Source organism: Aethalodelphis obliquidens, unplaced genomic scaffold, assembly GCF_003676395.1.
Source record: "Aethalodelphis obliquidens isolate GAN/ISIS:26980383/991018 unplaced genomic scaffold, ASM367639v1 scaffold8, whole genome shotgun sequence".
NCBI classification, from domain to species: Eukaryota; Metazoa; Chordata; class Mammalia; order Artiodactyla; family Delphinidae; genus Aethalodelphis; species Aethalodelphis obliquidens.
This window is the reverse complement of record NW_020837952.1, coordinates 39,322,977-39,349,241: the sequence shown is the minus strand read 5'-3', so window position 1 is coordinate 39,349,241 and position 26,265 is coordinate 39,322,977. Positions and strand designations below refer to the sequence as shown.

General features: G+C 36.2%; 1 protein-coding gene across 6 annotated transcripts in view; it reads left to right on the top strand.

Moving 5' to 3' along the window:
- NR2C1 (nuclear receptor subfamily 2 group C member 1) overlaps positions 1-19,691 on the top strand; it is a 46,032-nt gene extending 26,341 nt beyond the window's left edge. For 3 of the 6 annotated variants that reach the window (XM_027107213.1, XM_027107212.1, XM_027107210.1), the window contains 4 exons: positions 6,900-7,039; positions 8,633-8,770; positions 11,215-11,320; positions 13,479-15,368. In XM_027107213.1, the coding sequence (XP_026963014.1) occupies positions 6,900-7,039; positions 8,633-8,770; positions 11,215-11,320; positions 13,479-13,653 (559 nt within the window). In that variant the 3' untranslated portion in view covers positions 13,654-15,368. The other 3 variants (XR_003432957.1, XM_027107211.1, XM_027107209.1) reach the window with 3 other exon arrangements.
- Positions 19,692-26,265: the final 6,574 nt, after the last annotated feature.

Sequence of the window (26,265 nt, the reverse complement as noted above, 5' to 3'; positions counted from 1 at the left end):
AATTAGGGAGGCTCTAGGGATGTCTTGGGGTTGTTGTTTCCCTCCACCACCACTGTTTCAGTGTCACCTCAGGCTTGTTAATAAGGTGCTGAAACTTGTATACACTGAATATGTTTGAAAATAGAATCATGTGGTTGCCCAACAAAAAGGGTAAGAAAATTTAAATTATCCCATACCACCACTGTGATGATTTGGAAATTTGGTTTGCCACTAAAGGGCACATCTGTACTCTGTTTGAATTAGATGGTAATGGAAAATGGTCTACTCTAAGGAACCCGAGCTTTATCTAAAGCTTGCCAGATTTACTTATATTGCTTTAAAGTAACTGGGATGAAGAAGCAAAGAGACCATGGAAAAAGTTAAGCCCATAGTTAGAAAAGTATTGTTTGAGTTGTAGGACCTTACTCTACAATATGATTTCATAAACAGTTCAGTTTCATATCCGGTACATCTGTTTTCCCATTCGCCAAATAGGAATAATAACTGCTCATTCTTTATCCTTAGAGAATATTTTGAATATAACTAAAAAACATATCTGAATCATGACTGTAAAAGGCGTATATAGAACCCCACTATAATTTGACTTATTAATCAGTGTTGGATGTACCATGCATTAAATCATGTACTTAAATAATATAGTTGCATAGACTAAAAGCCTGATTTAGAATGGTTAACCTTCAATTTAAAATGATTGATAGCCCTCTCTCTCAAAATAACATTTAACTTTTAGGATTTCTCCAGTCTGCTTAAGAAAAAATTAAAATACAATGTAAATTTACATGTTAACAGTTTATTTATTTTAAAGCATTAAACGTGATTCCTTAAGCTTGTAACTGGCATACATATGCCTTGAAAAGTAACCTGGTGATATTTTTCATAATAGGTTATCAATTATTATAGTAAAAAACAAAAGGAAAGATGTAGCAGGGAGTGATTTGAATTCCTTGAGTTGGTTATAACACCATTGATCTTAAGTATGTCTGTTAAATTGAGTGTGATTATCCTATAGAAATAGTCCGAATGTTGGAGAAACCAGAAATGAAGCCTGGAGTTTCCAGTTATAATATAATTTTATAGTGGCAGCCACAATTCCCTGTGATCTGTATTGAAAAATCAGTTTCAATATAACTGCCACAGAACTCTTTGCAATTAGAATTAACTATTGTGTAGCATTTGAAGTCATTAATTGCTACGTAAACTCTTATTTATTATCACTATCTAGATAATTTATAGTTTGAATTAATCAGATGGATGACAACTAAGTACTAATGATGGGAAATTCTTTTATGCTGTAATAAAAGCTATTCTGAGTCTCCTAGAAACTGGCATTGCTTGCATTTTTATCTCTCGATACAAAACTTGGAAACAAAGCCCTAATTTTACAGAGAGAAACAAAGCAACGTTACTCATTTTCTAAAAGTCAAGTTTGGTTTGGTCAATTTAATGGAGGGGAACAGTAGTTTAAAGACTCTTATACAGTGGGTAGTTAATACTATTTGTATTTTACAATCTTCCTCTGTTTTACAAGGATGTTACTTTTCTGTTTAAGATTTGTAGTTTCAATACTTACAGGAATTCAGTTGTTTTTCAGTTCTATCTGCATAATTTAGGTAAGTGACTACAGTAATAGACTCATTTGGGGGGGAGGGGCACTGGACATGATTTGTCTGGAGTAAAGGCAGCAGTCCGCTTTAACTAGATTCTTGTAACCAAAAGTTCCAAGCTATCACCATTTGCTACAGGAGACTTTACTGAATAATTTAAAAACCTTCCATTAAATGCTAACCCTGAAAGTTGACTCTTTTAAAATCCCACTGAAACAGAGTAATGTTTACTATAACTGTGGGTTTGAAACCAGTTCTCTTGCCATATCACTACTTTTCCCTAAGGAAAAAACAGATGCTACCAGGTAAAGTATAATGCCTTGCTTATATAAAGCCAAATGGTTAGGTTATCCCCAGGTATAGGTGAGTTCAAAAGTCATATTCCTTTATCAAAATAAATAGTGTAAACGATGATCTGATCTCTGATTATGAGTACTACATACATATTTTAATGAACATTAACAATGTAGTACAATTGTTAGAGGAAAATACCTATATCTATTTGTGAAAGAAGTTATGTTTACTGTTATGCAACTTATTTTATTTATTAACACTTGCGTTGCACCTGACTGCCTCCTCTACCCAGCTCTTTTTGCTTCTCAAAGGAAAGGTGTTTTGAAAATAGGTGGTATAATGTGACTACAATAGTCATTTGTTTGTTTTCCCTAACAAGAAAAACTGGCAGCACACATGCCCTTACACCACAGATATTAGCCTTGAATGGAGGAGGTCTCTGCTGAGAAATGTGACTTTAGCATTTTACTTCCTAAAATTTGTAATGATTTATTTTAAAAAAGCGTAGACTTTGACCACCTTGGTTCAAATTCTGGATTTATTCGTTTGCTAGCTCTGTTACTTAACTGAGGCTCCACTTCTACATCTGTAAATTAGCAGAAATGCTTCATGCTACTTAAGGGAGCTGATCGGTGTAAACTTCTTCAACACAGTGCTGCTGACAAAGTAGATAGTAAATGCTCACTTTCCTTCATACTCTTAGGAACCTTCTTTCTAAAGGAGACTTGCTGTTTTTCTTTCTGAATGAACTTTGAAGAAACATACTTGAACAGTGTAGCTAACTGTACTACAAGGATTTTATGTTTTGGATAAAAAGTGTAAATAGAGGGACTTCCCTGGAGGTCCAGTGGTTAAGACTTTGTCTTCTAATGCAGGGGGTGCGGGTTTGATCCCTGGGCTGGGAGCTAAGATCGCACATGCCTCGTGGCCAAAAAACTACAACATAAAACAGAAGCAATACTGTAACAAATTCAATAAAGACTTTAAAAATGGTCCACATCAAAAAAAAATCTTTAAAAAATGTAAATAGATATCTTTATATAATTGATCTCTGCGTTTAACTCTTTCACTTTTCCTTTGGAAACAAAATAATCTGGTGGTTAATTCCTCAATTGCCACTTTTCATCTTTTTTCCTTAGGGGTACTCATCCTTTGCACTGATACGTTTTCTCTGAGTCTTCCTCAACAATGCCAACATATTTTCTTTCTTTTTTTTTTTTTTTATAGTTTCTTTAATTTAATATACATAAATGGGCATTTGGGCTACTGATTCAGTCCGCTCCCTTATAAACATTGCTATTAATACCTCCTACCTGTCCCCTACTGCATTCTTTGTTTGTTTGTTTGTTTGCAATACGCGGGCCTCTCACTATTGTGGCCTCTCCCGTTGCGGAGCACAGGCTCCGGACGCGCAGGCTCAGCGGCCATGGCTCACGGGCCCAGCCGCTCCGCGGCATGTGGGATCTTCCCGGACCGGGGCACAAACCCGTGTCCCCTGCATCAGCAGGCGGACTCCCAACCACTGCGCCACCAGGGAAGCCCTGCCAACATATTTTCTTACTAAGAGCTGTAGCGCAGGCCATTAAAAACTTTGACTTTTTTAATCAGTTGGCTCTGTTCTTTTCCCTGTTCTTTGTTCACTGGTTGATTACCTTGGTTAGCTGTTTCCTCTTTTAAACTTCAGAATCAGCGGTTAAGGTGAAAACCGAATTACTTCAGACTTTTCCATCATGTTTGCTTTTAACCTTTTCCTCATGTTTGTAAAATGTTAAAGTAATACTTACGTATAGCAATATAAAGGAAAACTTTACTCTCCAGAGGTGACTAACCCCACTGTTAAAGTTTGGTTTCCTACTAGATCTTTTCCATGCCACATTCAATCAAATACACAAACACACATCCTATTCTTTGCCTTTCTTTTTACACTTATATAATGGACGTCTTATATCAGCATGTGTATTCTCCTATTCTTCTTAATGGCTACCTAAGTATTCCATTTTATGGATTTATTATAGTTTACTTATCCCTTATTAGTAAACACTTGGGTTGTTGGCTAGTGTTTTCTGGTGGTCATGTTATATCCAAAGCTACAGTAAGCGTTGTAGCATTGTATGTATATATTTTCCTACTTGTGTTAGTATTTCTACAAAATAGCTTCCTACAAGTGGAATTGTTGAGTCTAAGAGGGTATATACATTATAGTTTTTTGGCAGGTACTACCAAATTGTCCTCCAGAAAGCTATTCAGTCAGTTTATGCTCATACAAGCAATGAATGAGAATGAATGCTTATTTCCTCACACCCTTCTCAATACTGGATTTTATCCATCTTTTCTGATAAATGAAAGTAGTATCTTGTTATCTTTTATTTCATTTGATTTAGTTTGAAATTGAATCTTTTTCTTTTTTTCTTTTTTTTTTGGTCATGCAGCTTGCAGGATCTTAGTTCCCTGACCAGGGATTGAACCCGGGTCCTTGGCAGTGAGAGCACAGAGTCCTAACCACTGGACCACCAGGGAATTTCCAAGATTGAAATTTTAATCATTTTTATATGGAGATTTTTTTAAAATTTATTTTTGGCTGTGTTGGATCTTTGTTGCTGCACACAGGCTTTCTCTAGTTGTGGGGGGCAGGGGCTACTCTTTGTTGTGGAGCGTGGGCTTCAGTAGTTGTGACATGCAGGCTTCAGTAGTTGTGGCTTGCGGGCTCTAGAGCACAGGCTCAGTAGTTGTGGCACATGGGCTTAGTTGCTCCGTGGCATATGGGATCTTCCCTGACTAGGGCTCGAACCCATGTCCCCTGCATTGGCAGGTGGATTCTTAACCACTGTGCCATCAGGGAAGCCCTATATGGAGATTTAAAAATACTGATTTTCTCTTCATTTAAACTTTACTTTCAAATAGATTTTGATAGCCAATTTCTTATGGCAAGTAATTCTTCTCAGATACTGAATGGAAATGAGAGATCAGCTTGGAGATAAAATTTCACCTGAATAATTCCCAGTGAAAAAAATTACTTTCTGTACTCTGAAGTTGACAATATTAGCATTTGTTTGAATATATTCAATTCTTAAATAAAATGTAATGTTGTAAATGTGGCTATGGTCCTTAACTTGATGAACGATTTATGTTAAACATGCTGATTACCCTATCGATTATCCTTATTTTAAAGATTTATTAAGAAAAAAGTTTAAGTGCCTTTTATCAGGATGTACATATTTCCTATAAGATGTTCTTAGCACCTTAAATCTCTTTAGAGAAAGGGAAAAGAAATCTCATTCTTTTGTTACCTTGTTTATAATAAAGTATATAGTTCTTGGTTTAAAGATTACTTAAATGGAAAATGGTTGTGAGTTCTCACTTCTGCCTATTCTGTATCCCCCACAATCAGAAATCATTTGCAGATTCATTTTATATGCTGTCTTCTGTGCTGTTCACTGAGATACAGAAATGAATAAAGGAGTCTGTGCATTCAGTGAGGTTTTAATCTAGTATAGGAGACAGATTCCTAAACCAATAAATTAGAATACCATGAAATAAGTATAAAATATAAGTGTATTTATGGCATTGAAGGGGTGTAATTAACTATCTTGGGGAGAAGAATGTGGTAAGAGAATGTTTCAGTTAAAAAGTGAGCTCTGGGACTTCCCTGGCGGACCAGTGGTTAAGGCTCTGTGCTTCCATTGCAGGGGGCACAGTTTCAATCCCTGATCCGAGAATTCACATCCCACATGCTGTGCAGCACAGCAAAAAAAAAAGTGAGCTCTGAGTTATATTTTGAGGGATAAATAGGAATTAGCCAGTAAAACAAATTGGGGAAAGCACATTCCAAGAAGGGAGGGCAGCATTTAGTAATTCAGTCATCAGTTTTTATTGAACACCTACTACATGCTGGTTATCACCTCAACAAGTTTACTGCTGTTCTTCCCTCTTCCTGGAATACTAGTTCTCTAGGGTTTTTTTGTTTGTGTTTAAGTTCTTTCCCGTCTTTCTCTACTTAGATGTCAGCCCCTCAGAAAGGCCTTCTCTCTACTCCTACCCCATTTTCCAATGCATCATCCTACTTTATAGTAATGTAGAATTTTCATTACCAGAAACTAATGTTTGTATAACCGCATATATATGTGTGTGTATAATATTTATATAAAATATTTGAAGTGATTTTTTTTATTATGTTTCCCTTCTGTTTCATGAAGGAAGACTTTATTCATCTTGTTTATTGCTTTTTCTCCAGTGCCTAGAACAGTACCTGGCATATACTTTATTGTTATGGCCTATTCACATAATTCTTATATTTGTGTCTCATAACAACCCTTTGAGCAAGATATAGGGCATATAGTGTCTCTGTATTTTATATAGTTAAGCAGCTGAGACCCAGGACTCTTATTTGCCTAATTTCAGTCAGTGGATCTAGGCTTTATAACCATGGTGACTTGACTTCTATTCCAGTACTTGTTTTACTTGATCAAGCTGCTGAGATTTTTTTATTCAGAAACTCAGGAAAAGCCTTCTGACCTTTCTTATCTTTGCTACTCCTAGCAAAATCTTTGGTGTCTCATTTATGGGATACTTATATCTCATCTGAAACATAGAATAAACCAATTCTCCCAGGAAATTGGTTGGTTATCTATCATCAGATAATTCTAACTGCCCTTTTTAAGAACGTTTTTAAATGTATGCTTTTGCTTTTAATTTTTTTTTAAACACCTTTACTCCATCTGTTTCCATGAAATGTGGGCTTAAAGCCCCAACATTTAGTTTGATATACTACTTGCAACTGTTCTTATAAACTGGCTGATTGATTAATGAACTAGCAAATTAAATTTCTAAACCTTATCAACTAAAGTCAGGTACACAAAATAAAGAATTGATCAAGTCCATTCCCGGTTGGCCATTTAGAATAATTTTAGTTCAGTAACATTGTATTTTTAAATATATGAGTCAGTTGTAAAGTTTTATAAAATGTATTTTAATATTTGATATTTGTTTATTTTGTTTTTATAGGCAAGAAAACAGTATATTATTGGTGAAAGCCTACTGGAATGAACTTTTTACTCTTGGTCTTGCCCAGTGCTGGCAAGTGATGAATGTAGCAACTATATTAGCGACATTTGTCAATTGTCTTCACAGTAGCCTTCAACAAGGTAAAAAGCACCTTACTTATTTCCTTTGCTAGGATATAAGGGGGGCATCAGTTTTATAGTATTATGTTTAAAATTAGGTATTAAAAGATACCAACATCCTTTTTACTTTAGATAATTTTTACATTTTGATAAATTCATTCATTAATCACCCCAAAATAGTTTTAAATGAGAGCACAACAAAACTGAAACAAGCGTATTTAAGTGCTATTTCTGATCAGGCCTCGTGAATTTTTTGTACTTGGATATACATTCCAAAGAATCCAGGGTAAGTTTATATAGAGATGATCAAATATTTATAAATGTATACTTCCCACCAGTTTTGTTTTTTTTTTTTTTGGTGGGGGTGCTGTGTTGGGTCTTCGTTGCTGTGCGTGGGCTTTCTCTAGTTGCAGCGAGCAGGGGCTACTCTTTGTTGCGGTGCACACTCTTCTCATTGCAGTGGCTTCTCTTGTTGCGGAGCACGGGCTCTAGGCAGGCAGGCTCAGTAGTTGTGGCTTGTGGGCTCTAGAGCACAGGCTCAGTAGTTGTGGTGCACGGGCTTAGTTGCTCCGCGGCATGTGGGATCTTCCCGGACCAGGGATCAAACCGGTGTCCCCTGCATTGGCTGGCGGATTCTTAACCACTGCACCACCAGGGAAGTCCCCCCACCAGTTTTTAAACTGCCTTTCTTCATTGTAGCCCTTTGAATCCCAAGAGAGGCTAAACTTTTTTTTTTAATCAATTCATCAGGTTGTATTCTCTCACTTAAACGGTACTAAAGAGTCACAGAACAATCCTAAGTCTTTTTCCTTTTCTTGATGCCAAGGTGATTACAACTCCCATTCATTTGCGAAGACAGGCAGGCAGGCACTGATTTATAAATGTTTAGCTTCAGAATGGCTTGTGACTAACCAAGAAGGTGCCCCATCCTCAAGTGGGAAGAACTACTTTTTTGAGTTCAGGAATAATTTATAAGTTGAGAATTACATTTACTTCCTTTGCATATTCCATTTCCCATTGTTTTACATTATTTTTATAATATCTGCTTCCTCCTCTTATTTAAGGGCAGAGAAATAACCTTAAAACCTCATCAACAGTAGATCTACCAGAAGGCAGTACTATATAAACACAATAAATTTTAAAAGTTATAAAATTTTATTTTACTCAGATTTTCTTTGATCTTGGCAGTATTTTTTGCTATTTGTTTTTGTTGTAGTAGTATGGGTAACTTAAAAATCTAGATGGTTTTGCTTATTTATTTCAACCAATATATAAGCTTAAATAAAATCCTGTTACCAAAATTTGAGTTTTTGTACTTTGGTTGGTTGGCCAGTTTTTTAGTCTTTATAGCTTATCTTTTCAAAGGTATATCTTGAAATGAAACATTACATTTAGGGTATTTTTTATTAACAGCCTGTTTTGTTTTTTCTTGAACAACGTCTGAAGATCATTAATTAGTTTCATTTAAACTTGCAGAGATACTGAATTTTAAACATTTTAAAAATTGGTTATATACAGAGCTGGAAATTAGAAAGAAATATATTGGATAAAAATAGTCATGCATTTTTGCTGAAAATTGGAAGCTTTTGTTTGTTTCTTTGTTTTTAATTAAAGATAAAATGTCAACAGAAAGAAGAAAATTATTGATGGAACACATCTTCAAACTACAGGAGTTTTGTAACAGCATGGTAAAACTCTGCATTGATGGATATGAATATGCCTACCTGAAGGCAATAGTACTCTTCAGTCCAGGTATATAAACATTTACTTCTTCTTTAAAATACAGTGTTTGAGGATGTGGAGAAATTAGAACCCTCATACATTGCTTGGGACTGTACATTGATGCAAAGTGGAAACCACCCAAGTGTCCATCAAACGAATGAATAAACAAAATATAATATATAGATACAATGGAATATCATTCAGCCATAAAAAGTAATGAAATTCTGATACATGCCATCATGGATGAACCTTGAAAACAGTATGCAAGTGAAAGAAACCAGTCACAAAAGACCACATATTATATGATTCCGTTTATCTGAAGCGTCTAGAATAGGCAAATCTGTAGAGAGATTAGTGGCTACCAGGGACTAAGGAGAGGGGAGAGTGGAGAGTGACTGCTAATGGGTACAGTTTCTTTTGGGGTGAACAAAAATGTTCTAAAATTAGATTGCGGTGATGGTTGCACAGCTCTGTGAATATACTAAAAGAACTATTGAATTGTATACTTTAAATTGGTGAAATTTATGGATGTTAGACATCTGGGTATGAAAAGGAAAATTGAAGAAATCAGTGAAATGACATCATAGACTTTCAGTCCTGTTCAACACTTGAATGTTTAGATATATTTTGCTAGGTATCATTAAAAGGCAAAAAGAGAGGTGAAGATTGCTTTGTTAATGGGTTAAATTTCCAAACATCTTATTAGAGTTTCCAGCAAATAGAAAAATGGATCTCTTATCTTTCTGCCAGTTTCTAGTTTTCATGTATAGTAAAATGACAGTAAAGCTAACAATCAATTTTAGAATACGAAAAATTGGCTGTTCTCTTAGGCTCTGTAGTTTTTCATTTTGGTATGTATTTCTGTTACTGTGTATGATAAAGTTATCTGAGGAAACCTGCTTCTTACCTTCAATGATATCAGTAAGATAATTAAAGCTTTTTTGTACTATTTCTCTTAATGTTCAGATAAGTTAATAACATGTATCACCATTTTTATCACAACCAATTTGCTACCTTCATTTTCCTTAAAATTGAAAGACCATAGATTCAACAATAGAATTATAATGTAATTTTGTTTTACTAAGTATTCTATTTCTATTTGCTACTTTTTTTATTCTCTTCAGTCAGGGCAGCACTTTCCATATTTTAGGCATAAGTTTTATGAAATTCTTTTAACATTTCCATTTTAGTGAAATATTTATGTAGATTATTTCATGTTGGTATATTCTTTTGATAGAGATGATGTTCAGAGTTTCATAATTTTATAAATATTTTTTTAACCTAACCATGGTGAAAAGAAGGTTTTCTTACTAAAAAAGTATAGAATATAATCTTCATGAGGGGTGGGTGAAATGGGTGAAGGAGGATCAAGAGGTACAAACTTCCAGTTATAAAATAAATAAGTCACAGTGATGTAATTTACAGCTTGGTGACAATAGTCACTATATTATAAACTTGAAAGTTGCTAGAAAGTAAATCTTAAAAGTTCTCGTCATAAGAAAAAAATGTTTTGCAACTTTGAATGTAACAGATGGTAACTAGACTTATTGTGGTGATCATTTTGCAGTGTATACAAATGTCAAATCATTATCTTGTGTACCTTAAACAGATATAATGTATGTCAATTATACTTCAGTTAAAATATATATTATTTTAATTTAAAAATTTTTAAAGAATATAATCTGCAGATATTTCATTGGTTAATAATACTTTCAATACTGTATGCTAACACATATATATGGAATCTAAAAAAAAAAATGGTTCTGAAGAACCTACGGGCAGGACAGGAATAAAGACGCAGACATAGAGAATGGACTTGAGGACATGGGGAGGGCAAAGGGTAAGCTGGGATGAAGTGAGAGAGTGGCATGGACTTATATACGCTACCAAATGTAAAATAGATGGCTAGTGGGAAGCAGCCGCGTAGCACAGGGAGATCAGCTCGGTGCTTTGTGACCACCTAGAGGGGTGGGATAGGGAGGGTGAGAGGGAGACGCAGGAGGGAGGGGATATGGGGATATATGTATATGTATAGCTGATTTACTTTGTTATATAAAGCAGAAACTGACACACCATTGTAAAGCAATTATACTCCAGTAAAGATGTTAAAAAAAAATACTTTTAACTAAGCTAAGTCATTTTTTTGTTTCTGTTGAAAGCAAACTGATCAAAATCCCTTCCACCACTTTTGGAATAGAAAAACCTATTTATTTTATTTGAACCCAGTGGTTTCAGTTTTTATTAGATGTTAGAATACATGTATGAGATAAAATAGTTTTAAGGGTTTAAAGTACAGTGCCTGGTGTTTAGTGGTTGGGTTATTAAATATATTATTTGTGGAATGAAAGAGCCACACATATGATGGGGCTTTTTTTTGGACTGAATTATTTTTCCCACCCCCTTCCATCTCCACTTGGTGCCTTATTAAATGAGTATTCAGAACTAAAGTAACAATATATTCTTTAATGTTTCAGATCATCCAGGCCTAGAAAACATGCAACAGATTGAGAAATTTCAGGAAAAGGCTTATGTGGAATTCCAAGATTATATAACCAAAACATATCCAGATGACACCTACAGGTATCTAGAAGTTAAATACTGTTTAATTAAATTCATCTTAAAATTTTTTGTGAATCTTATTTCATTATTTTCCATTCCAAGTGTAATTAAATTTAGTCAACTTTGACCTTTGAAATAGTTAATGCTATTAAAAGTGGTAGTGTAGTGTTGCAAGTACTTTACATGTAATATTTTATGTAAGGAGACTTTAGCACAGAGAGGTTAAGTAACTCGCTCAAAGTCACACAATAAACAGCAGAGCCAGGTAGTCTGACTCTCACACCCAAACTCTTTCTTCAGTTGAAATAATGGATTTTATTAGTAAAAGGGATGAAAAATGATGAATAATAAAACACCATTAGACTATTTGATAATTAATTTTGGAATTTGGCTTATGATATTTCTAACAAGGTATTTACCATTGTTCTTTCAGAAAAAAAATCACTTTTTAAATAAACTCAATTTTTGAGTAAGCATTTGGCATCAGAGCCAGAGTACGTGGGTTTGACGCCCAACCCTGTCACTTACTAGCAGTATGGCTTTGGGCAAGTTATTTAACTTCTGTTTCAGTTTCTTTACCTGTAAAATGCAGATAATGGTACCCACCTTTTATAATTAGTATAAGGATTAAGTCAGTTAATATATAGTCAAAGAGCTTAGAGTAGTGCCTTTTACAAAGTAAGGGCTATATAAATGTGTTTACTAGTATTATTAATTTAACATACTTCAAACTTCATAACTTATTATATTTTACATATAATAATATTTTACATATGTTAAATAACATGTTTATAAGTCAGATCCATCATGAAAATCAGCTGTAGTTTATCTAACCAGTTTTCCTATGCCGCCTCCTACCAATTCTGTGTATATAGCTCAGCTGGTGGGAACAGACAGGAAATGAGTAGTTTGAGCAGTGGAGTGCATGGCTACAGAAAGGTTACTTAATTCTGAGGCTGCTGGTTTCACTTGTTCTCAAGTGTTAAGAGTCGAAGGCCTTAGAAAAGAGGAAGGATAAATGTGCCACCAACTTTTCAGAAAGGTGGTTCTTTTGGTGTTGGTTTTGTTATGACTTTTTTTTCAATTTTTTAAAGTTTCAAAAGTTGTCTTATACCTCATTATACAAATAAATACAGTATTTAAAATGTTCCTCCTTTTTGACATAACAGCTGCTTGCTGATCTCTGTTCGATTAGGTTCCAGGTTCTTGGACCTCTGGAACTCTTTCTTAGTTTCTTACATTCCTAGTTATTTTAAAATAATACATTATCTTTAGATAGCAGTTTTCAGCTTATAATGTACTTTCACACAAGACATTGTCCTGCCTTTAAGAACCTCACTAGCACAGAAACTGGCAAGGATCATTTTGTTGATTGTCACAACACTGTGAAAGAGACAGGGAGTGATGGCTTACATGCATTCACATAGCTAAGGGGTAATTGAATCAGGATTTGGATCTAATGGTTTTGATTCCATAATTTATGCTCTTCCCAGTAATAACAACTATTGCCTATTTTACTATTCCCAGTACTTTTTTGAAAAGCAAAACCAAGAAAACTGTAATCATTGAGCCTCATGTATCCTGATAACATAAAACATTGCTGTTCTTATAACCTCGAATGAGTTCCTAAGCTATTAAATTTATAACTTGATCCACAGTTTAATAACTTAGTTCCATGGTCCGTAAAACCAACTGGAGGTAGCACAGCATAGCAGTTAAGAGCAAGGCTTTCCAATGAAGTCTGACAGACTGCATATATATCCAGGTGATTGTCATACACTCTAAGGCTTGAGAATACTAAAGGTTTTATTTATTTATTTATTTATTTTTGCGGTACGCGGGCCTCTCACTGTTGTGGCCTCTCCTGCTGCGGAGCACAGGCTCCAGACGCACAGGCTCCAAACGCGCAGGCTCAGCGGCCATGGCTCATGGGCCTAGCCGCTCTGCGGCATGTGGGATCTTCCCGGACCGGGGCACGAACCCGTGTCCCCTGCATCGGCAGGCGGACTCTCAACCACTGTGCCACCAGGGAAACCCTAAAGGTTTTATTTTAAGTTCTGAAAACTAGATCTTTATTAAATTAGGCCACAGACAGTATTCATGCAGAAATTACTTATATCTTTCTACTAAATCACTCTTTGATTTACAGCCTTGTTCCCCCTTCCTTTTGTCTTTTGAGGTTGTCCAGACTACTACTCAGATTGCCAGCTTTGAGGTTGATGAACGCTACTATCACCGAAGAATTGTTTTTCAAAGGTCTCATTGGCAATGTGCGAATTGACAGTGTCATCCCACATATTTTAAAAATGGAACCTGCAGATTATAACTCACAAATAATTGGTCACAGCATTTGAAAGCTGAGATCTCAGTTTAAACTGATTGTTCTTTCTTACTGGAACACAAGAAGACACCAAATTGAACTCATTGCTTCCAGGGCATCTGGAAGTTTTTACTTTAAAGAGTAACCAAAAACCAAGATATTTTTATCTTCCTTAAGAAGAATTTTTGAAGTGACTAGGCAGGTAGCAGGAATTAGAATTTCCCTTCCTGTCTTATTTGAGTAAAAAACACTATGAGTTTATTCTTGGCTGAGATGACACCTAGAGCCGTCACCTCTTGACTAAGATATCTCCTTTTATTTTATAAAACAAATAAATAAGTCTCTCTTTTTTTCCCAGAATTGTGTTCTATTCATGTTTAACTTCATTATGAACTACTACAAACACTTAATGGTCAGAAACCCCTAAGGAGGATTTTCTTGCATTTTACTCTTCTATATTATAATCTGTTTGTTTTAATTACCTGTCAAAAGAAGATTATTTTATGCTCAGTGGTATTATGATAACATTAGAACTATAGGAAATAATAAGTGAATATAGGTATTTTTTTGTCTTTTGTACATATCATGGCAGCATTAGCATATATCACTCTCATTGCTGGCAATGAGACATAGGCCATTTGTGATCCTTTTAGTGTTGTATATTATTAGTTATAAGCACTTTTTATTTATATATGTAGCAGAAAATTGTTTTTGAGAATAAGAGGGTTCATGTTTTAATATTTTTGGTTTACTGTGTTATAAAAGTAGCAGAGACTGATTGAGCCCCAAATGTTTCAATATTTCAAAATAGATATTAAAATTGTTGCTCTTCCATTCCACAGAAAGCGTCTATCATCTCTCCCTCTTTTCTGACCTGCATTTATAGTTTCCTGACCCTTCTGTGGGTTTTAGACAATTTCTTTTAGGTCATTAGAAATACCTACTTTGTGAAATAATGGATTTATTGTAGCCAATCTGTGTTTTCAAGATGAGTTAGACAATTATTTTAAAGCAATTGATAATTTTTTAAGACTTCAGGTTTTTAGCATATAAAGGAATATGCACTGATTTTTCACTGTAAAATGGGGAAGGGCTGTTTTAACAATAGTGTGAGCATCAGCCTGAAGTGCTGCCTTGTTACTACCACAGCAGAAGCATTTTAGGCTCCTTGGATGTCTTCCACAGTAATGTTTTCCTTAGCAAAACCTAATACTGTTAAATATTTCTTTGCTATAATTTCATGATGAATTATTTTGGTATGTCTATTTGTTGGCTTTTTTTAAATATAGAGATTTTATTGCACTCAGAGTACATTTTTTATAAAGATTTTTGCAATAGAAGAGAAGCAGAATTTGGGGGAAGGATATGGATTTTACTAATAGTTACTTTATAGTAAATAAGAAGTTTTAAAGTATCAATTTACAGTCTTTATCAACTTATTAAGGGAAACATTTTTCCCTATTTAAAACATGAATTTTGTCAACAGGTTTATTTATAATTATCAGCTGGGAAAACTACATTTAGTACAAAATACTTAGATGGAATAATCAGTAGGTTTATATCTTTATAAACCCAGTGTAGTAAGCCAGGGATTCAAGAAAAAATTCTTTTAAATAATGTACTAATGGTTAATTAAGATACATGTTTCAGGTATTTTTCCTGATTATAGTTATATTTGGAAGTGTTTTTTAAAACTATATTAAAATGTGACCTGCATTACAAATTTCTGTTTTCTGCCAATATATTTGATTTCAGAGTCCTGTTTCTTCAGTGTTTGGTCATCCTTTTGTTTGTTTGTTCCATTGTTAAGAAATCTCTGGTAAGATTTATTACAGTACTTTCAGGAAGGGAGGAGTATGGAAAACATTTTCATATCCCAGTATTTTAGGATGATTTACAATTCAGTTTGAAGACTTGCAAATATTGCAGTTTGACTATTCCTTAAAAATCTTTCTCTCCTGAAATCTCAGTAAAGTGTAACCACACAATGACAAATGAAACAGGAGAGAAGAAATCAAAGGATAAGAGAGTTGAATAAATTTTTGGAAAACAAAATGCAGGTAAAGAAAGACTGACTTAACAGAGCCAGAACCAAGGAAACTGAATGCCTGCAAAAGGTGGTACATTGAGAAGAAGCCAGTATACCAATGTCCAGAAACAACGTTCAGTACCCGGAGGATCCAAGTGCTCATTTTCAGAGATGGTACTTGGGGCATAAAAAAAGGATTGGTTGCAAATCTGTTGACAGAATCATTGAACTATCTTTCTCTATGCTTAACTTAAGTCAGGTGACCAGTTTCTTTCTTTTTTTTTTTTTTTTTTTTCTTTTTTTGGCCGCGGCATGCGGAGTCTTAGTTCTCCCTACCAGGGATCACATCCATGTCCCCTACAGTGGAAATGCGGAATCTTAACCACTGGACCGCCAGAGAAGTCCCCAGGTGACCACTTTTAATCCTTCAGCCTTTTCAAGCAGGAGGCCAGAGGTTAATAACCTTGAGTAACTAAACCAGAAGATCATAGGATTTATAGGATACCAGGGATAACAGAAGGCTTGGATTAGATAGTGTTGAAAATACGGATTAAGTGGAAGTCTGCATTGAATATGGGTGCCCTAAGCATGTTCCCAGAATGCTGCCTACTGGGTATAGGCTTCTCTGCCAGGATTTTTCTCTTTGGAGAAACTAATCGACCCTAGAGAAAAGATCTCCAGACACTCGCTTTTGGTTGTGCCTTGATAAGAAGACTACTTGCCATTTTATCACTCTTCAGTGAGTCCCAGTATTTCCAAGTCATATATGTCATGAGGTTTCCATTCAGCTTTCTAGTGCCTACTATTAAATATGAACATAGAACCAGGATCATCAGATATTTGAGGAAAATTTCTAATACATAAGAGATCAGATATAATCTGATGGGTGGGGGCAGATACAATGCAGTGATCAGTAAAGTACCCCCAAATATAATTAATATTTTGAAAGAAAGTAGATGTATTCATTAAATGAAAACAGGATGCTTTGAAAAGGAAAAGGAAAATGTGGAGCAAATTTCCTGGAAATTTAAAGTGATAGCCAAAGCAGTTCATTAGAAGGGTTGGAAGATAAAATTGTTGAGGAACGCACCCTGAAAGTACAGTTGACCTTTGAACAACACAGGTGTTAGGCATACAACCAACTGCAAATCCTGTAGTACTATAGTATGTATTTATTGAAAACAATCTGCGTGTAAGTGGACCCACACAGTTGAAACCCGTGTTGTTCAAGGGTCGACTGTATAACCAAAACAAAGAAATAGAAAATGAGAAAAGACAAAATTAGAGAATCAGAGCAGGATGGCTAACATTTTAATAGTAAGAATCTAAGAGAAAAGACTTGAAGTAAGGAAATTATTAAATAATACAAGAAAAGTTCCACAGGACTTGTGCCTCTTAGGTTGAAAGATTGACCCGTTAAATGAAAGAAGATCCATACCATTCTTGAAATCAGAACAGTATAATCAAAGAAGATAATGTATTGCTGCTTCTAGCAGTATTGTGGAATAGATACTCTGAAGGCCTCTGATCTATTGCTGGGCTCACAAGAAGTGGCATGAGTTCTCAAAGAAGCTAAGGTTGTTGCAGGTCACGAACCCTCCCTGGTCCTGGCAGAAGCAAATAAAAATCTCTGGAGAAAGCATTCATAATTTAGATCAGAGTTTTGCACACTTTTCTGTAAAGGGCCAGAATGTCATTATTTTGACTTTGAGGACCTTACCATGTCTGAAGCAACTACCCTGCTGTTGTGCAAAAGCAGCTATATAGACTATACATAAATGAGTGAGCATGGCAGTGGTCCAATAAAACATTTACAAAATCAGGTAGTGAACTGGACCTGGCCCTTGGGGTGTAGTTTGCTGAACTCTAATTTAGAACCTCAACTGTCACAGATTAAGCTCAACCAAATATGAGCTCACAATATTATCACACTCACAAGGAAACAAGCCACTTGAGTGAGCCAGCATAAGCAATATATATGGACCCTGAATGATAATGTTAGATATTGAAATTGTACATGATTATAACTGCACATGATACGTCTTAAGAAGAAAAAAATGGAATCAAAAAGTACGCAAGAAACAGGAACAACAAAGATGACCAAACAGACGTTAAAGCAAGCAGAAGTAACATTTAGAAATTTAAAAAAACTTGGTGAAATCTTAAAAATCAATCCATGGTGAAAGACTATGCCTTCAACACATACATGATTCAAACCCCTTCCTAAAACTACATTGAAGCACAGCCAAGGATTTTTTTAAGGCATTATCTCATATACACAAAAATACTGTGAGAGAAATGAGAGCCACAAAATTTTGAAAGCTGGAAAAAATATTAGTTGTGATCAACTCAGCAGACTTAGCTTCAGTGGGTAAATCTGAGAAGCAACCTGATTTGCACCCAGTTTGGCAATACCAAGTGTAGAGTGTATGGAGCAACCTTGTACATTGATGGTGGCAGTGTCGGTTGATAACAATCATCTCCAGTCACTTTACGTTATATAGTAAAGTTTAACATGCATGTATCTGTTATTTGCCCTAGAGAAACTCTTATGTGTGTATCGTGAGGCATACAAAAATGTTCATGTTCGCATTGTAAGAGCAAGAAAACAGCCTGTACTACTTCTGGAGGAGTAGGAGCAGGATGCAAACAGGGTAGGACAAGGGGCTACCAGAGTGTACGTGGTGCTCCAGTTCTCTATTGCTTTGTAACAAACCACCCCAAAAAGTGGTGGTTTAAAACAACAAAATGTATTGTGCTCTAATCTGCGAGGTCAGAGCTTGGCAGGGACAGCTTATCTGATCCATGCAGCCACAGCTGGGTCAGCTCAGTGGGCAGGGGTTGGAATCTTTGGAATCACTCACACATGTGTCTGGAAGACACGTAGTGGCTATCTGCTGGGACTTCAGGTGAGGCTAAAACTAGAAGGCTTTCATATTGGCTCTGATTTCTGCATCAAAGATGTCACAAAGCTCTGTGCAGAAGTGGCAAACTCCTAGAAGAGTGTGTGGAACCAGAAGTGTTGTAGCCATTTTTAGAAAAGGATGTATCTCGGCAGCCTCACTAGAAGCCCAGTATAGACAAAGGCTTATCTTGACAAGATTTGCTGGTTTGTATGCCTTTTGTCTAATGAGGTTGCTTTATAAATTGATACATAAGAAACTGCAAGAAGTTAAAACAATTGTGTCATCTTGGGCTAAAAGATACAGAACAGTGCAAAGTATAAAGGCTTTTGGACCTTCAAACTTCTGTGGGCAGGAAGAAAGCTGAAAAAACTACTCAGCTACAGACATGGGCTCCATTTTGTGAGAAATGAAGGGTAATTTCCACGTGGCTTTTGGGGCAAGTGTTGATATAGAGAGCAAGTGGAAGCCAGAGAGGTAGAGCTGAGTTTAAATTCTAGCTGTGTCATTTTGTAGCCATATGATTTTGTCATATTCATAATAAAATACCATAAACTGGGTGGCTCATAAACAACAGACATTTGTTTCCTCACAGTTCTGGAGGCTGCAAGTTCAAGATCAAGGAGCCAACATGGTCAGCGAGGTTCTTGTAAAGGCCAGCTTGCATGTTGCAGACTGCTAACTTCCTGCAGTGTCCTCCCATGGTGGAAAGGGCTAAGGAGCCTCTTTTAAAAGGCACTACTACCATTCATGAGGGTCAGCCCTTATGACTTAAGTATCTCTCAAAGGCCCCACCTACTAATACCATCACCTTTGGGGGTTAGGATTTCAGCATGAACTTCGGGGAGACACATCCAGACCACAGCACTCAGAAACCAAGCAGCATTGCTTCCATATAATTTTATTCATTGAGGCAGACACAAAGGCCTCCCAAATTCAGGGGGAAATAAACTGTTCCTCTTGATGGGGAATGGCAAAATTCTGGAAGAGTATAGGGAACCAGAATTTTTTTGCAGCCATTTTTTAAGAAAATCTGTTACAGATAGTATTATATTTCTTAAGCTTGGTTGTACATTCTTAAGATTAAATAGACTTAGACTTTATTTATTACTTTTTTTAAATAAATGTATTTTATTTATTTATTTTTGGCTGCGTTGGGTCTTCATTGCTGTGCACGGGCTTTCTCTGGTTGCAGTGAGCAGGGGTTACTCATTGCGGTATGCGGGCTTCTCATTGTGGTGGCTTCTCTTGTTGCGGAGCACGGGCTCTAGGCACGTGGGTTCAGTAGTTGTGGCTTGCAGGCTCCTTAGTTATGGCTTGCGGGATCTAGAGTGCAGGCCCAGTAGTTGTGGTGCACGGGCTTGGTTGCTCCATGGCATGTGGGATTTTCCTGCACCAGGGCTCGACCCTGTGTCCACTGCATTGGCTGGCGGATTCTTAACCACTGCGCCGCCAGGGAAGCCCTAGACTTAGACTTTAGTATGTATTATTCACAATATTTGATAAAAAATAAATAAGCCTTGTTTAAAAAAATTAGGTAATTTTAGACCTTCAGATCTCCAAAATTCCCTGTATCCAGGGGAGAGAAGTAAGTTCTTGAGAAGTTGTAAGCATAAACTGGCCCTTACATGAATACGTACCAAAAAATTCAGTAAACTATATTGGAGAATGGGACAGAGTGTGTGTGTGTGTTGCAAAACAGCTAAATCCTTGTCTTCTATGTTGGGAAGTCAGATAATGCCTAAAATCAGAAAAATCTAGAAATAATATAAGCATGTAATTTTTAGATATGGTAGTGAATATAAGATAAACAAAACAAAACAAAAAAAGATAAGCAGCTAAAGAGTTGAAACAATTCCCAACTGTTTTAGGGGGTTGGAAATTGGGTCCAGAGGCAGACCTTTATGATTCTTTCAACCAAGTACATCTGTTCAATGGACTAAATTTAAAAGAAGAAAAATAAATGGATGAGCTAAACAGCAGATTAGATTGAGGAAGATAGAATAAAGATTTCTGGCAATATTTTTGTTCACATGAGCAAGGCAATATTATCTGAATGGATTCTGCATATCTCTTTGGCTTTTTTTTTTTTTTGGCTTTGTAATAATATTAAGTCAATGACAAAAATCAGAACAGGATGTTATGAAAAAGGAGCAATCAGACATCAAGAAAGAGTCCTTGAAATCAAAACTATCAGCATTGAACTGGGGAAAAAATTGTGTATCAAGACTGAATATACTGTACCTAAATAAGAAACAAATTAGTGAACTGGTACATAAAGGTGAAAAAGTGGCTCAGAATGTAATCCACAAAGGTGGAAATGGAAAATATGCAAGTAAAGTTAAGAGATATGACAGATCAATCCAGAAGGGCCAGTGTTTACCTTATATCCAGATTCTGAAAAGAAGAAACAGAAGATGGAGTGGGAAAATTATTGAAAGAACAATTTCTATAACTAAGAATGACCCATCTCCATAAAGACAGTGTTGAATTCCAACAAGGATCAACCAAAAAAAGCCCAAGATAAATCCTCATGAAATTTCAGAACTTTAAAGAGAAAGAAATATCTGAAAAACACATTTCCTGCAATGGAATAAGTATCAGATTGGCAGCAAGATTCTTATCAACTATATTAGATATTAGAGGTCAATGTACCAATGCTTCCTAAGTTATATGGAGAAATCATTTTGAACTTAGAACTCTATGTCTAGGTAATAAAGAGGTAAATTTTATTTCCAAAATGCATTTTTGGGAAAAAGAATGCCTCAATAATGTACTCCACCAAAACAAATACAAACAAAACAAAAACAAGCAAACAAATGATGGCATTCTAAGAAAGAAAAGTATGTAGGATCAAAGATGTAGTAAGATTCATTCACCTAGAAGCACAGGATAGGAAATCAAAATAATCTGTGAAAACTTTATTCAAGAAGGCATATGCCTCTTCTGTTATTAAGAAGTAATTTATCAAACTAACATTTATTGAGAACTAGCACTGGGTTAAGTATTTTCTGTGCCTTCTCTTTTTTAATCCTCACAAAGTCCCTTGAGGTAGGTAATATTATTAGCCCTGTGTTACAAATGAGTAAACTGAGGTTTATAGATGCTAAGCAACGTGCCCAATATAGCTAGCTAGGAAGTGATAGAGCTAAGGTTTGAACAAGTAAAAAACCCTAGGGAAGGTCTCCCTAGAGAAATAGCTGATTGTAGATCTAGGGCAGGAAACATACTTTCAAGGTAAGTATAGAGACATCTCACACCAGAAGGAAGAAAGCTAACAAAAATCACTGGGTTGTGTCTCAAGGACTCAAGCATCAATCTGAAGAGGTTTCTAATTGCCAGGGATAAGATAACTTGGTAATTAATTAGAGTAGTAGCTGTAATAGATTGCAACATAACATATTTAAATCCATGAGTTCATAATGATACTTTAAAAGTGCTAAGGACATGGTGAACACAAAGAAAATACCTATAGAAGATACACACAAAAAAATGAGAAAGTAATCAAAGTAAGTCACTACAAAAAATAAAACACAAAATAAGGCAGCAAGAGAGGAAAAAAGGAACAAAATAACAAGACACGCAGAAAACAATTAACAAAATGGCAATAGTAAGTCCTTCCCTATCAGTATTTACACCTCAAGAAAATAGAAAAAGAAGAACAAACCAAACCCAAAGTTAGCAGAGGGAAGGAAGTAGTAGATTAGAGCAGAAATAAATGAAATAAAGAATAGGAAAAAAATCAGTGAAACTAAGAGGGTTTTTTTAAACATTTTAAAAATATTTATTTATTTTGGCTGTACTGGATCTTAGTTGCAGCACATGGGATCTTTGTTGTGGTATGCGGTCTTCTTAGTTGTGGCATGTGGACTCTTAGTTGTGGCATGTGGACTTCTTAATTGCAGCGTGCACGTAGGATCTAGTTCCCTGACCAGGGCCCCTGCATTGGGAGCGTGGAGTCTTACCCACTGGACCACCAGGGAAGTCCCAAGAGTTGTTTTTTTTAAAAGATCAACAAGTTTAGCAAACCCTTAGCTAGACTAAGAAAAAAATAAAAGACAACAAAAATCAGCAATGAAAGGGAGACATTACAACTGATGCCACAGAAATATAAAGGATTTTAAGAGTCATTATAATGCGAACAATTACATGCCAACAAACTAGATGGATAAATTCCTAGAAACACAGCCTACCAAAGCTGAATCTTGAAGAAATAAAAAATATGAATGGACCTGTAACTATCAAGGACATTTGATAAGTAATAAAAATCTCCCAATAAAGAAAAGCCCAGATGGCTTCAAACAAAGCTAGAGGCCTCACATTTCCTGATTTCAAATTTTATTACAGTCTACAGTAATGAAAACAGTATGGTGATCAATGCAACAGAATAGAGAACTACAAAATAAACTCTCAAGTATATGGTCAAACGATCTTAAACAAGGATGCCAAGGATACCCTGTAGGTAAAGGATAGTTCTTCAGCAAATGGTGTTGGAAAAACTGGATATCTACAAGCAAAGGAATGAAGTTGAACCCTTACCTTACACCAAATATAAAAATCACTCTGGGGGCTTCCCTGGTGGCGCAGTGGTTGAGAGTCCGCCTGACAATGCAGAGGACACGGGTTTGTGCCCAGTCCGGGAAGATCCCACATGCCGCGGAGGGGCTGGGCCCATGAGCCGTGGCCTCTGAGCCTGCGCGTCCGGAGCCTGTGCTCCGCAACGGGAGAGGCCACAACAGTGAGAGGCCTGCGTACCACAAAAAAAAAAAAAAAAAAAAAAATCACTCAAAATCAATGAAAGACTATACATAAGACAGAAAACTATAAAACTCCTAGAAGAAAACTTATGGGAAAAGCTTCATGACATTGGATTTGGCAATAATTTCATGGGTATGACACCAAAAGCAGAGGCAACAAAAGCAAAAATAGACAAATACGGGACTATATCAAACTTAGAAACTTCTGCACAGCAAAGTACAACAGTGAGAAGGCAACCTACAGAATGAGAGAAAATATTTGCAAACCATGTATCTGATAAGGGGTTAATATCCATAATGTATAAGAAATCCTACAAGTCACCACCACCACCAAGAACAACAACAACAATTTTTTTCAGAAGCAAAGAATTTGAATAAACATTGCTCCAAAGAGGAAATACAAATGGCCTCAAGCATATAAGAAGGTACTCAACATCATTCATCATCAGGGAAAGGCAAATCAAAGCCACAGTAAGATATCACCTTATACCCATTAGGATGGCCACTATCAATAAAAAAAACAGAAAATAACAAGTGTTGGTGAAGACGTGGAAAAATTGGAACTCTTCTGCATTGTTGATAGAAATGTAACATGGTGCAGCCATTATGGAAAACTGTGGAGCTTCTTCTTCTTCAAAAAAAGAATTACTACATGATCCAGCATATGTGATATGTGTGTATATATGTGTACACACACACCACACACTTCTGGGTATATATCCCAGGGAATTGAAAACAGGATCTAGAAGAGATATTTGCACTCCCATGTTCATTGCAGCATTATTTGCAATAGCCAAGAGGTAGAAGCAACTAAAAACACCCATCAAAAGATGAATGGATAGGGCTTCCCTGGTGGCGCAGTAGTTGAGAGTCTGCCTGCCGATGCAGGGGACACGGGTTCGTGCCCCGGTCCGGGAAGATCCCACATGCCGCGGAGCGGCTGGGCCCGTGAGCCATGGCCCCTGAGCCTGCGCGTCCGGAGCCTGTGATCCGCAACGGGAGAGGCCATAACAGTGAGAGGCCCACGTACCGCAAAAAAAACACAAAAAAACAAAACAAAACAAAAGATGAATGGATAAAGAAAATGTGATATGTACACACAGTGGAATATTATTCAGCCTAAAAAGGAAATCCTGTCACATGATACAACGTGGATGAAACTTAAGCCAGTTGCAAAAAGGCAAGTCCTACATGATTCCATTTATAGCAGGTATCAAACACTTAGAAAGTAGAATGGTGGTTGCTGGGGGCTGGGGGTAGAGGGGAAGGGGAGTATTGTTCTATGGGCACAGAGTTTCAGTTTTGCAAGACGAAAAATAGAGATCTGTTGCACAACAATGTGTACATAGTTAACACTACTGTATTGTATACTTAAAGACAATCAAGGTGGTAAATTTTATGTTCTATGTTTTTTGCCACACACACACACACCCCTCAAAGATGCTAGGAAACCAAATTGTAATTTTGAAAACTCTTAAATAAGGGAGAGAATCATGCATCTTTCCTGCCTTTCCTGTATGAACTGTATTTCAGGAACCAAACAGTTGAGGGGTTTTCTCTTTATAGATTTGTAGCTAATAAATAAAGAAGGAATGAAATTATTTAGGCAATGCTCAGCAGTGGCTGCTACAATCACAGGAAATGAAACAAGCAGACACCCTGTGTACTCCTTAATAGAAGGATATCATCACCTATGAAAATGTACTTAACATCTAAAAAAAGAACCCAGGGCTTCCCTGGTGGCGCAGTGGTTAAGAATCCACCTGCCAATGCAGGGCACACGGGTTCGAGCCCTGATCCAGGAAGATCCCACATGCCACGGAGCAACTAAGGCCATGAGCCACAACTACTGAACCTGCGCTTTACAGCCTGCGAGCCACAAGTACTGAAGCCCGTGAGCCACAACTACGGAAGCCTGTGAGCCACAACTACTGAAGCCCGCGTGCCTAGAGCCCGTGTTCCGCAACAAGAGAAGCCACTGCAACGAAAAGCCCGTGCAAAGAAGAGTAGCCCCTGCTCGCCGCAACTAGAGAAAGCCCGCACGCAGCAACGAAGACCCAAAGCAGCCAAAATAAATAAATAAATAAATGTATATATAAAAAAAAAGAACCCAAATTTTGTCAAGCACCTAGGTTTAATTACTAACATATGGAATACAGGGGATAGAGGAACACAGGGACACAATCAACAAAATCCAGACAGTGGAAACTCTACAGGAGAAATTACCAGTTTCTTTGTCAAATAAATTGGAAAGACAAAAAAAGGGGGTGGACAATAAGGGAATCCCATACATTAAGAGAAATTTAAAAGAAAATCAACATACGGACCTTACTTGGACAAACTAAAAAAATTATGAAACGATTGGGGAAATTTGACCCTCCTCAGAGGATATTTCATATTAAGAAATTATTAACTTTTTGAGGTGAGATAATGGTAATATGGTTATGTTTTTAAAACAGTTCTTAGATATATATTGGAATAATTCAGATAGAGGTTTTTTTAAACAGGAAAACAAGCCACAGTTCAACATAAAATAAATTCCAATGTAACATTGGATTTTGAGCAACTGATAGAATCTAAGAAAAGAAAATTTGATCCTAATATTTGGAGGTTTTTCTTTTGGGGTTGAAGATTTAGTAGCATAAAATTACATCTCTTCTCTGGGTCCAGTCTTATTTCTTGGTCCTCTCAAGAAATAATGTTGTGTTTCAATTTATAAAACTCTTTAGACAATTATGAAAACTTTCAGTTATGGATTAGAATATAAATCTTGACCTTTTTAAAGAAATGATATGGTAGACGAGTCTGGAAGAGCAAAGGATGGGATGAGGTGAAGGAAGTGACCATGTGCTAAGTTTCTCATCTCAAATAGTTGGCAATCAGAGACTTCCAAACTGATGGATCAAGAAATATAGGTTTTAAAGCATATTTAAAGTTGTAAAGTTAGCTGCTAGAAA